The sequence below is a fragment of the Tauraco erythrolophus genome, chromosome 10 (assembly GCF_009769465.1).
Source record: "Tauraco erythrolophus isolate bTauEry1 chromosome 10, bTauEry1.pri, whole genome shotgun sequence".
NCBI lineage: Eukaryota > Metazoa > Chordata > Aves > Musophagiformes > Musophagidae > Tauraco > Tauraco erythrolophus.
The window spans coordinates 3,918,172-3,931,018 of NC_141474.1; the positions used below are offsets into that span (position 1 = coordinate 3,918,172).

The following is a 12,847-nucleotide window of genomic DNA, read 5'->3' on the forward strand; positions in this document are numbered from 1 at the left end:
GCTCACTAGACAGCCAAAGGCTTCCTGTTGCAAAAGTTTTTTATATTTTGCATGAAGCGAAGGAGTACAAAGGCAATGAGATCAGACAGAAACCGGATTTTATACACGGTCAGCGTCCCAGTGAGTTTGTGACAAACAGTAAAATATCCATCTGAGCAACCAGACGGTGCCATAGCAATGTTTAAAAACACACTGTAGTGCTGGAGATACAAAGGGAGAGCACAAAACATGACCTAGCTGGAGGGAGGGTAGAGACAGATCTTCCTCCTTTCTAGACAAAAGGAGTCAGGTTCCCTCAACTAAGGAAAATTTTTTTTTTTTTTTTTTTTTATTAAAAGATACCAGCTAGTCCTGGGATGTGCAGCGCTCCAGTGGAGCAGAGTAAAGTTACTACACACGTGCCAACAAGGCCAGCCCTAACTGGAACCGGCTCGGGTACATTGCCAATTCCCTGGAAGAAATCACGTGAGGAATGTGCCACGTGACATCGAGTCCCAGAAAAGGAGCCTCCACTTCCAGGTCAACATGGAAGCGGACGTCAGTTGCCATCAGGCCACACAATGCTGTTCAGCTTGGTTTTGGCCTTGGCGATGAACTCCTCGGAGGCGTTAACAAGCGGAAGCCGTGGAGGTCCCATGGGAATGCCAGAAACAAAAGTCATTACGGCTTTAGTCTGCGCGACACCAAAACCTGGGTGGACAAAAGCAAAATCGGGTCGTTTCCAGATCATTTTGCTTAAAGTGGTCTCTAACCGGGTGTCCCTAAAAGCAGCAGCATCGAGTTGCTCTATAATCCTTTAAACACTATATGGCTTTAAACACTTCTCGGAAGTGAGAACAGGGTAACTAAGAAGACACGATCGTGCTTGCAGTCAGGAAAGACATTACAGTAAAAATTACACCTATTTATTACATTTATTTATGTGTTATACCATTATTATTTCCTTCCTAAAGACACCAAGCAGAGTATTTTCTTAGCCATGCACTTTAGAAACTACTGAGTCAGTTTTACTGATAACCAGGGCTGTGTGCGTGTTCCTTTCTCCTTGCCAAAAATGCATTGTCACGCAGCTCTGACAACAGAGAAGATGTTGTGAGCCCTCTATAGGTAAACCAAGCAAAACCAGGGCTTCTCCAAACTTACCTTCACTGGTAGGCTGGGCTATCCCAGCCAATTCATCACCCCAGCAACAGGATCTTTGCAGCCTCGTAGCTATCCCCCAGTGCAGACTCCATACATAAAGTAAAGCCCTGGGAGTAGTAACATCCTGCTGACACGTGACCAGCTTGAACCACCACAGGAACTTCAGGAGGCCTCTCTGTCCACAGCTCACATCTCCTTAAGTACCTCTGGAGATTCAGTGTTTGCCTCTTTATCTGTAACACTAAATAATGATGCATTTCCTCTGACTTTTAACCCAAGAAATACAGCCAAGCACTAAAGCTCAGCTAGATTCACTGGGGCTGGTATACACGTAGCAAAACCACAGCCAACAGTTCTCTGCATTAAGTGAAAACCAGGAAATGTCCGATCCAGTGTCCCTACTCTACTCTGACTTGGTTTTAATTGCTTTTTATATTGAAACTCGGGTTTGTTTCTAAAAAATCATTCCATTTTAAAATGCTTTGCACTTGTACAGCCTTGAACAGTGACTCTTAAATTACAACAATGCAGGAGAGACCAAGCATCGGAGCTGTTTTCCTACTGGAACATCACTATTTCAGAAAAATTACTCTCTAGAAGCAAAGCTAAAAATGAGCATTTGGAGATAGAACTAAAAAAAAAAAACAACCCACAGAAAGAGCCAGGATAAGAAAAAGGGTAAATCACAGAGTCACAGCTTTAAAGCTGTGAGATTTCACAGGAGAAGGAAGGAAGTGAGAGTGGAATCCGTCAGGGATGCTTGGTCAGCTCCCTTTGTTGAGCTCCCAGCTGCTAACAACTCTGGAAACAGCACACGCAACATTTTCTCACTGCAAAATCTTTCAGGAAGGAAGTTCAGAGGGTACAGAAACACGAGAGTTTCTGGAGCACCAAGTCTTCATTTTTAGATATAACGAGGGAAACGGGCAGTGCAGGACTTACCTAGTTTGGTAACAAAGCTGAGAAATTCCCCAGTGAGAAACTAGAAGAGACAGACAGTAGTTTCAAATTTTAAGATGTAAAAGCATCTAGTGCTACTGTGATATTTACATCTTACACAATTTTTGCACGACTTTGAGAAAAGCCCTTGGCTACCTGGCCAATCTATGGGAAATACTAATTGAATTCCACTGGAGTAGGAGAGGGAGAGAGGAAGGAAGGGAGGGAGGAAGGAAGGGAGGGATTTAAGAAAACCATCACTCCCTCTCAGTCTATCACTCATGTTCAAGCTGTCCCTCACTGCAAGCAGTCTGAGAACACTGGTAAGTCTCATATTGGCTCTAAAGGTTTACAAATCTGAATATCCACTGCCTAGTGAAGAGATTTCCTACAGCAGATCATCTTTCAGACGTCATCTAGACTTCCATCCTGCAGTCTCCTCTATTTTAAGGCAAAAGGATGCCTCAAACGTCCCATAAAAACATTGGGTATAGATTGTATACTGATTGCTCTGAACTCCTCCAAAATCTTCAAGCTCACCAAGACCAAGAGGAGTTAAGGCAGAGCTGCTTTGGGATGGCTTTCTGTCCTACATCATGTAAGGTAGCACCAGAATATTCCCAGCCAAGGGGCTTGTTCAAGGGAAAAGAGGTGAGGCCGTTGCTCACTTGGCATAGATGAGATTAGAGAGTTGAAGGGTAAGTAAGGCAGATCTCGGTTAAAAGTTAGTAAGGACTGGTCAAAAAGGTGAGGAGAGATGAATAACAAGGAGGGGGGTTGGAGGTGAAAGAAGTTTGTTTAATAAAGCTGCCTCAGGGTATGGATGACAAAACCACATGGAAAACAGCCCCAGTAAAGCTAGAGGAGAAAGTAGGCTGCTCCTAGTGGGGACAGTAACAATACTATACCTGATACTTCCGTGCTAACGCAAGGTCTGGCTTTGCAAAGGCTTGCAACATCAGGTTGGTTTTTTGGCCCAAATAGTTGTATGTACTGCCAAAAAAAGTCAAACCAAAAATAGAATCAGTAAATGCAAAGGGGGAGCTTAGAACCACTGAAACAAAAGACGTGGCCAGAGGCTTTCTCTGTTGACATTGTAAGAATGCCATTATTATGAGAGATTCATGCAATCTATGCGCGGTTTGTCGTGTCAAGCATCTGAAGTATGCCAAGCCCTACAGAGGAGTTTAGAGAGCAGATCTCTCTTCCCAGTTCCTTCCAAATGGAACTGCTTTTCGATATTAAAAATAAACAATTAGACAATACATAAAGTCAATCACTTAATTTTCCACTTGCTTGTTCATTTAACGGATCATCTACTGAATAACAGAGATATCACACAGCCATTCATCTAAGCAGCCTGGTATGAGCAGCAGAAGACAAATGAGAAATAAAACTCAGCAGGGACCATTTCCTCACAGATCTCTCATGTGAACTAAGGTAAACGATTTTAATCAATTTGGGTTTTGGTTCCTTACCCATATAATGAAGATAAAAGGGATTCCCTACTTCAAAATGCTGCCAGAAGGATAAAGAAATACGTTGAAACCTTTGGGTTGGCTTAGAGACTGCAGCAATAATCACCCAATGAACACACTCCAAAATCCGCAGTTATCCGACTGTCCCATCCCTAGCACTGGGGCTCCACCTTGTCTGTCTGCTTGCTGCTGTACAGCCTTACCCTGCAAAATCCTCCACTGCTGTGACAGAAGACAGCGAAATACTGTGGAGATAGTGGAAGACACAACAATAAGGTGTGTGTGGCGAGGGGAAGAAGTCCAAGTCATACTGACCTTCCAACTGCTCCATCTGCCCCTATCGCCAGTGCACTCAACAGTTGCTAGTTTGGGGTTGGGGGGAGATAAAAAAAACAATTTTTACTTCATGTAACAAAATAAAGAAAAAAAAAGGGGTGGTGGGTGGGAGTGAGCAAAACTACCTGGCACTGAAAGTCCAGGGTTACTTTTTTCCCCCAAGGCTGAAGAAAGAGAAAGCCATAGAAGAAATAATTTTTAAGAGAAGCCTCTTACCTCGTCCACCCCATAAAGAAATTCAAACTGTTCTCTCTCATTCTTGTTTATACACTGTGCAAGGTCCAAGAGGTCCGTGTCGCTGAACTTCACGCCCTGGAAGGTGGGGATCCGCTCTTTTATTCCATCCAGCAACTCTTCAACACGAACTGTGCAGAACAGCAATCTCATATCAAGAAACACACCCCTGTTCTGGGAGATTTCCCCGTTTCCTCCCCAAGAGGGAGACTTACTATTTTACAAGTTTTCTGTTTTGGCCGAAGCCTAGTAAAGTACACAGCTCTAGAACAACCAGTTAAGACAACTTCAGTATGATTATTTCCCAGAGTTACGCAAAAGATGTCTTTCTACCCTCTCTGAAGCATTCCTTTCACCAGATCAAAAGCATTCCTTTTACCAGATCTCAGATCAAAACTCTGGATAAGTGAACGCTTAGGAACAAACAGGCAACAACGTATTTAAGAATAAATATAAATGTGTGCATCCAGAAACACCACATAACCAGCTGTCTGGAGCAAGTAACCAGAGATCCGTACTCTATTCCTCTGCTAAATAGTAAGACTTGAGAAGCACAGTGGTTGCACACGTAACTTACTAGCAAACACAACTATGCAGTTGGTGTACACCAAGAGAGATGATGGTAACTATCTCACAAAAAACTGGGATTCAACTATGGTTATCCAAGTCAATTACCTATCCTGGCCCGCACTAATTGCAAAGCCACCGTCAGCATCATCTCCTCCATCCCAGCTGTTCAGTACTCATAAGCCACGACTTTTTTCCAATGAAGAGGAATTCAATTTATTTTCCAGTCTTGGATTCACCTCCCATTCTCAGAAAGGATCCTCTCCACTGCAGCTTGCATGTGATGGGGAGCAGAGGCCACATACCTGGTTCAGGCTGGCAGACTAATCGCATCAGCCACTGGGATTACTGTGGTTGCTACAAGCCTACGGGCTGTGGAAGGGCTGACGCAGTACTTACTCTTCACGCCCGTCAGAGGAGGAATGTGATAGTAATAAAATGGAACTGCAGGGGCTTCAGATGCAACCTTCTGTAAGAAAGGAATCAGCTCATCTGGAAGAAAACAAGCAGGTACCTCCATAAGAGAAAGAAACTATCTGTAGTGAAAGACAGTTCAGGTTCACAGCATCCAGGGCATGTGAAGAGGCCATCTACAGCTTGTGTGCCACACACAGCGAGTCATATAAAAACCTTAAACGTAGCAAAACTTGGTGGAAGACCTTAGGGAAGGCAAAGATGCTGTTTATTTTAAACCAAACCGATCTAAGTAACTCACACTCATCCTCTTACAGATGAAATTCACGTATGCTCTCACATGCAAACTGCGAGACCTGCGTGCCAAAGTGGTCTCGCCAGGATCCCTTGTGTACAACGCAGAGGACGAGGGATCAAGTTCACATTCACCTCCCTTGGGTAATGCTTGATGGTGATGATGGACAGGTTTTCAGACAACCTTTTTGTACTGTTTTAGGAATCGAAGAGCTATTATGGTTGACATACTTCCTGAGAATCTTGTTCACTGCATCTTCCTAAATCTTAGGCAATGTTCCCATTGGTATAGCAGGAAGGGCAGTGGGCTGAAACCTCAGTGCCATTCTGCTACTATCAGCAAAGGTCTTCTACTGATCTTTGTGTGCTTACCAGTTTGATTGCCACTGATTGTGTCCTTGGCTGTCAAAACCAGCCATTCTGGCAACCCACTCTGGTTTCTTCTGGTGCTTTCATATGAACATTTCCATTCGTAATTCACGGAGTCAAATTTTAGCATTTCTGTTACGAAACCTCCACTTCGTTGTGGTTCTTTTATGTTACGTTCATCATATTAAAAGCAAAACACTCAATTTATAAGTTCTGAGGTAGCCTTAGATGCACAGAGCCAAACCTGATCACCCCAGTAACAAGAGGGCATGTCTGTGTATCAGCAGTTCACCAGCTTGGTCAGTGTCCAGCAAGGGTCAACAGGAAACCAACCACTTCCTAGCGTGGCCCAGATCAAGCGTGAACTCCACACTGTCTATTCAGAAGACAGACTAGTTAACTACTCTTCCCATGAACAACTCTTCTTTTCACAAGAGGCTAACAAAATACATTCCAGAAGACATCCTTCCCGCTTCCTACTGGGAGAATTCTGGTATTTCCCATCTTTACAAAACGCTCCTTCTAGGTTTTCCTTTTGCATAGCACCAGACATGACAGGTGTGCAAATGTTACCACCGGAGTATTTTCCAAAGAAAGAAGATGGCATTACTTTTATCTACGATAAAGGTTTGGAGGGCAACATAAAAGGCCTCAGCGGGTCTGACAATCACATCTACTCACCTTTGTTAGTGGGTTTGAAGAAGCAGGGGGCTATTACAGCAATACCACTAGCACCTATGGCTGCTGCGTGTCTTGCCTACAAACGAGAGAATGGAAAGTACCTGAAGGTACCTCTGCTTTGTAGCTACTACACACATAGTGAGAAGGAAACATATATACACACCAGCTCTTGGGACTCTGGCAGACTTAGTGCTCCCACATGAATGATCACATGATCCAATCTGCACAAGAACAAATTCAGAAGGTTTGGGGAGGTTTCAGTGCTGCTGAAAAACATCAGTCTGCCAAAATGAATCGCTTCAGACCAGGGAGCCACAGCCCAAGACCTTCACTGGGCTGGATTAGACCTAGAAGAGATGTGAACCTGTGCTGACCTGAGGAGCAGACACACGGGGAAAACGCCGACAGCGGCAAGCAGCTGGTGGTGAGAAAGAGAAAACACGTTTGCAAAGACGAATTATGTGTGGCTCGTTGCTGTCGTATTTGCTAGGCTGTTAGGAGGGACAAACTTCAGCATATCATTAGGAAGTTAAAATGAAGACATTAAGGATTTAAGGCGAAGCTGGGAAAAGGAAAGGGTATCAAAGCATCTCTTTGTTTTCTAAACCTATTGCTCTGCAGAGCTACCAGAAGAGTTTGGCCTCACAGCAGCACCTTTGACTGCTTCTCTGCTCCTGCCATGGGAATCTCCCAGGTTCCTGTCCGTCAGTCCCTTTTCTTGTGTTCCTCCTTTATATCCATACAGACTGTGAGCCTTCACACCAGTTTATTTCTGCTCACTATCCTTCTCCCCAAGAAACACCTCCTCCTCTCCACATCCTCTGACACAGCAACTAAGGAGAAGGCAGCAGCGACACAAGACTATAACAAGTACGAGAGAGAGAGTGTGGACCTGCAATTCCATACACAGCTGGAGATCTGCCTTGAATTCCTTCTTCTGCCACCAACTTTGCACCTTTAGGGAAGCACTTGAGCTTGTTACACCGCATCGTCCCTCACAACAAATAATTTAACTGATATATTAAAAGGCTCAGAAATGCTCACAGGGCATAAATAGGCACACAGCTCTTTACTTTTATTTCTTCTCAGGAATAAGCAAAGAAGACAGTCCTTTTTTTCCCCCCCGAGCCCTTTTTGTCCCCCTGCCCTCAGTGTATTTTGATACACTGTAAGGACTCTTACAAGCTCTCTAAGCAGTGGGAAGGGACACCAGCTAACTGGCAGTGACAAAAATGCAGACTTAAGATAAAGGAACTGGGGAACAAAACCAACAACAACATACTAAAAAAAAAACCCATCAGCAGACGTGGCTTTGCAATCAGGCATGCTTATATCATAACACGAGATCCAGAATCCCTTGTTCCCTCCTGGCTACTCACTTGTCTTTTCCTTGGCACATCCATTCTTCTGCCAACTGCTTCCTCTCCTGGATGCTAAGGGACAGTCCTTCTCCTGTTGTGCCATTCACTGTTTCAACACAACACAAAACATTTCCTGAGGCCTGGCCTACATGCATTGATTTTACTGAAGGCAAGAACTGACACTTTTGATGATATTAAACAGAAATATTTTTTCCCCAACCCATTTCAAGATAGCAATGGTCCGCACCAGCATCTGCACAGGGATTGCAGCGTTACCGTCACCAAATGCTTGTGTCGGAAATCTGGGTGTTTCAGGATCAGCAGCAGTGGCAGGAAGGAGACAGAATCAGCTGCTGAAACTGGGAAACTGCCCTTCCCAGCACCCCCTCCCCAGCAGACACTACTTCTTTCTCCCAGCAGCGAGTCAGGCTACGACAAGCGCACAAAGGGACGCCCAGCTAGCCAGGCAGGGTGATTGCCTGTCCTCCACCCCAAAAAAACAGCCTGACCTGAAATTTGGTGTCTCTGTCATGAGTGGAACCGCATGCCCTACCTAATCTAAAACACCCCTGGGAAACAATGAGATGTCAGTACGTTCAGTCCCAAACAACAGGTTGAACTGGGATAGCTAAGTCACTGCCATGCCCCACTTTTCATCTTGGCACTCCTTCCACATAAGTTTTGCACCAAAATCTCATCACCGACTTCAGCTTACTTAACTATGCCAGGCTGCGAACGAAAGCAGTTTTGTGGATGCTGTATTCTTTATCCAGCCATCCCTGTTTCCCTGCAGCGGCCCCCGAGACGGAGGCAGAACAGAGAAAGAAGGGAGCAGTGACCACCTCGGTATCACCCAGTGCACCACAGGTCTCCTAAAGAAACCCATTTGGCTTTGATGAGCTCATTGAATTCCGTGGACTCCTGAGTCAGATGACTGTATCTTGCCCAGGCAAAGGGCAGAATCATTCAGCTGAATCTTCTCTGCCAAGAGCATTATCCATTCATCTCTGGAAATGTCACTGTATGAAGGCAATGCTTATTTTGTCCAGCACGGAAACGGGGTGTAGGCAAAAGCAGATGACCTAAGTATCACTTACACTGTCTCCACTGGTGAATATAAATGTTTAGGATGATCCCACATCCACAGTCCCTCCCACTACCGCTCTCATCAGGCAAGATATATCGTAGGGTTGTCAGGCAAAAGAGGTGTAACACAGTTTCTGTAAAAAAAAAAACAAAACCACTTACCAAAAACATTCTTCACCTTCTGCTGGTTTACCAGATAATCCACATATTGGCGAATCACCGAAAGGTTAATTTGTCTGAAATGAAAAAAACCGCAGCAACCTTAGAAGCCTCAGCAACCGTTAAGTCTCCACTCACAGATATTTTACACTTAGAGATTAAGAAAACAAAAAAAAAACCATGTATTTCTGAAGCCTTTCATTTGCACACACACGAATGACCCCAAGGTACAGTATCCTCAGCACGTGCTTGACATTTCAGGTAACACTTCAGTCCTGAATTCTTTCTTCCAGTTTCTCTTCCTCCTGACAGGTAGTTCACTGTTCCAACCTTTTATCTCAACTGGTAATTACTGCAGGCTCATCACAACAAAGGACTTTTTTGGGGAGGTATGAGAGAATAAGAGGCACTCAAACCTTTTTGACTGTTGAGGGAAACAGAAGTCCTCTTGAGAGAGCAAAGGTGCTGGGAAACAGTTAAATTATACTTGTAACTGCTGGAGCCAGACCGTGAAACGGCATCTGCTGGATGTGACTTTGACCCCTCTCATTAAAGGATGAGGAAAGCAACAGACTTCCCTGACGAATAGGGGAAATTGAATCCCAGGTTTATCTTCTCTGCAGGACAAACTTATTTTGTTTATCAGTGTATAATATTTCAACACTGTTTTCATTTGTCAAATGTACAGACCGACCCTATAGTCTGGAAGTCAATTCTAGGACCTTGAGTGGGTTCACACATCACCCAAAATTTCACAGCTGCTTTCACAGAACATATGTTAGAAGGACCAGGCATTCCAGGCAGTGAGCCCAGATCACTCTCCAAACACCATGTTGCAATAAATTTGAGCAGTAAGCAAAAATTAAATCAGAAATAAGTTTCCTTTAAGGCAAGAAACGAAGCAATGACTGCAATGCACGAGTTCCCTGAGTGAGACAGTACCATGCTTTGCAGCACTTTTCAAAAGCAAAGGGTCACTTTCAGAGGACTGTACTAGCAAACCTCCACTGCCTTCCTCACAAACACGTACAGGTCTTGACACATCCTCCATCAGAGAAGCTCTGGGTCCTTTGCTGACTCCAAACAACGCAAGTCTTGCCACAGGAAGACGCAGCAGGGAGGACATCTGTTTATCATCACTGCTTTGAGGAAGGCTGAATTTCAACTTTCGATTTGACGTTATTTACAGAACTGTGCAGTCCTTGCAGAATTTTCTTCTGGTTTCGACTAATTCCATGCACACACACATACTGCGCATGCACATGTGAGTTAGCTAGGGTAAAGAAAAGTCTAAAAGGACATCAGATTTTGACCATTATTTTCTAGCTCTCGAAGTCTTTTTAACCAGGACTGTGATTTGCCTTAACAAACATAAATATACTGCAACACTCTATGCGTATAACCTTACTAGGATTTAATTTGCACCTACAAAAGCAGCAAAAAAACAGAGATGTGAGACTGATCCAAACTCTCCCAACCCAGACCTACAGCACTGGGACAACAGGAAGAAGCAGAGGCTAAGGGATCCCACTCTAGCCCTAGTGAGACCAATCTAACAGTTTCCCCATCCCATCAGAGATCTGATTTAAAAAAAAAAAAAAAGGAAGTGATCAGTTCCAAATAGGAAAGAAGGAAAACAGGGGTCTATGACAACAGTAATCAGCGTGATTTTTGACAACTCACCCATCGGGAGTCATGGGAGTGACTGCAGCAGCTACAAGACCCTGTAACTTCTTCCCGGGTGTCATTGAGCTGTTTGGAAGAGACAGAGACAAAACCGATTACCACCTTTACTTGAGTGGTGTCCAAATTCTGCTAACAGCAAAGCCAGACAGGCAAAGTTCGGAAGAAGCGGACTTTGCCAGGCTGCTAATTTTGCTTAGAGAGACTGGATTTTTTGTTGTCACCGAAATACCGGCTTCCGCAGCCAGCCCCGCCCCAGGACGGGACTGGGAGCACTGGGTGCAGTTCCATTTCAGAGACACCTTCTATTCCACCTCTCCTTTTCTACACGCAGCCGGTGGTGGCCGAGCACGTACCTGGTGGCGCCCGGCAGCCCGCGGCGGGGAACGGCTTTGCGGAGAACCGAGCGAAACCCCTTCCTCCGAGCTCGGCGGCCCCCCGCCCGAGCGGCCCCAGCGAGCGGCGGCGGCTCCGGCCCCGGGGGGCCGCCCCACCGGGCAGCGGCGGCGCCCGGCCCGGCCCCGCAGCGTCTCCGGGGCGGCCCCGCCACCGCCCCGCTCCGCCCCCGGCCCGGCGGGGAGGGTCCTGCCGGAGGGGCGGCCCGGAGCCGCCATCACCTGACAGCTCTCCGCGGAAAGCATCTCCTCCTCCGCCTCCTTTGGTGTCCCATGGAAACAGCCGCCATCTCCGCAGTCTCCCGCCCCCGATGCTCGGCGAGTCGTGCTTAAAAGCTAAGGCTTCTTTGGATTATTAATCGCCGTTTGTGAACTTCAAAAAAAAAAAAAAATAATGAAAATAATGAGGATACAGCTGGCTCCACGGCTGGGGAGATGTTGGCAGAGCATCTGGGAGCGTTTGGTTAACCGCTCCATGAATTTCGGCAGGGATTTCTGCCCAGGCACGAGTCACTTGGAAAAAAGGAGATACAGCTTTTTGCTGATGGCTGAAAATAACGAGGGAAGCCTGGCTGCAAACTCCCAAGCGTGTCTGCAGCTGGAGCAACTCAAGACAAGATGAGCTTCCCTTAGGTTGTCCACCCACGCGCTCCGGAGCTGCAGGAGAGAGAGAAGTTCCCGCTACTGCTGCGATCAGCAGCGTCAAAATTCCCTCCCGGAGCTGTCGGCTAGAGAGATGCACCCGCTGCACGGTGCAGCCCAAAGAAAACCAGATTTTCAGTGCTGCTGAATGAGAAGGATGCCGAAAGGCTCCTGGTGGTAAGCGAGGAAGCCAACCCACGCCACCTTGTTGTAAAGCAAACGAGCACCCGAGGGCATGTCAAAAGCTTGCCAAGGCCTGGGAACTGTGATAAAGAGCATCTCTGATGAGAAGATAATTTTTTTTTTTTCCCAAACAAATGAGTCAAATTTCATCTCTTTCTGCTCCTAGACAAAAATCAAGGTGCAACTGGAGATGAAACCTAGAACTACAGCTTAGTAATTTATGGGCAAGCATGAAAATATTATCATTATCGTAAACCAAAGTCCCATACACCCCAAAAATTCGGCATCGTTCCAACGCATCTTACATTTCTGCACTTCTTTTAAGTGACAAATGTGCACGTTTCACCCAGAGGGTTTCCAATCTGTACTCAGCATCAAATTTAAAAGTTGCAGCACTGAAGAAATGAGCTTTAGTTCCCCTTTGTAAAGTAGGGGTTGTATTTAGCTCTTCTGCTCCTCACCACGGTTATCTAGCTGCAAGCTCTGCAGACAATAATTGCTTCTGATAGATGCCTGCTGTGGTGGGCACCTCCTGTTCCTCAGTGCCTCTAATTTGCAGTTCTTTCACAAATCATCACTGCTTGGATAAGAGAAACCCAAACCAATAACATAGAATCACAGAATGGTTTGGGTTGGAAGGGACCTTAAAGATGATCTAGCTCCAAGCCCCCCTGCCATGGGCAGGGACACCTTCCACATACGAACTTAGAATATGTGAACAGAAAAACCACTCCATAAACCAAAAGCCACAAGGTGCATAGAAAGAAGAAGTTACAGGGAAGAGCTGCTTCATTTTGGCCTCGCTACGTGCACCCCCATGACCTGGGTGCTGCTCATGTTGTGGGGGCTGCAGGACAGCATGAGGATTTCAACCAGGGGAGGC

General features: G+C 45.7%; 1 protein-coding gene across 3 annotated transcripts; it reads right to left on the bottom strand.

Moving 5' to 3' along the window:
* Positions 1-538: 538 nt before the first annotated feature.
* On the bottom strand, positions 539-12,276 carry NPL (N-acetylneuraminate pyruvate lyase). 3 transcript variants are annotated; one of them, XM_086617541.1, is made up of 12 exons: positions 12,266-12,276; positions 10,742-10,813; positions 9,065-9,150; positions 7,835-7,922; positions 6,619-6,676; positions 6,456-6,531; positions 5,097-5,189; positions 4,113-4,261; positions 3,876-3,922; positions 2,991-3,075; positions 2,086-2,125; positions 539-690 (listed from the first exon to the last, which is right to left on the bottom strand). In XM_086617541.1, exons 2-12 carry the CDS (start codon positions 10,807-10,809, stop codon positions 539-541), a joined length of 942 nt encoding a protein of 313 aa, XP_086473667.1. In that variant the 5' UTR covers positions 10,810-10,813; positions 12,266-12,276. The 3 variants fall into 3 exon arrangements, with proteins under 3 accessions (XP_086473667.1, XP_086473665.1, XP_086473666.1); XM_086617539.1 differs by lacking the exon at positions 12,266-12,276 and adding an exon at positions 11,101-11,135 and having other exon boundaries at positions 9,065-9,138; positions 10,745-10,813; XM_086617540.1 differs by lacking the exons at positions 3,876-3,922; positions 12,266-12,276 and adding an exon at positions 11,101-11,135 and having other exon boundaries at positions 635-690; positions 9,065-9,138; positions 10,745-10,813.
* Between the last annotated feature and the right edge of the window lie 571 nt (positions 12,277-12,847).

Coding starts and splice junctions, on each gene's coding strand:
- NPL (XM_086617541.1), bottom strand. CDS start 10,809: ATGACACCCGGGAAGAAGTTACAGGGTCTTGTAGCTGCTGCAGTCACT. Junction 4,262..5,096: donor TCCTCTGACGGGCGTGAAGA/GTAAGTACTGCG, acceptor TGTTCTGCACAG/TTCGTGTTGAAGAGTTGCTG. Junction 3,923..4,112: donor TTCTTTATGGGGTGGACGAG/GTAAGAGGCTTC, acceptor ACCCCAAACTAG/CAACTGTTGAGTGCACTGGC.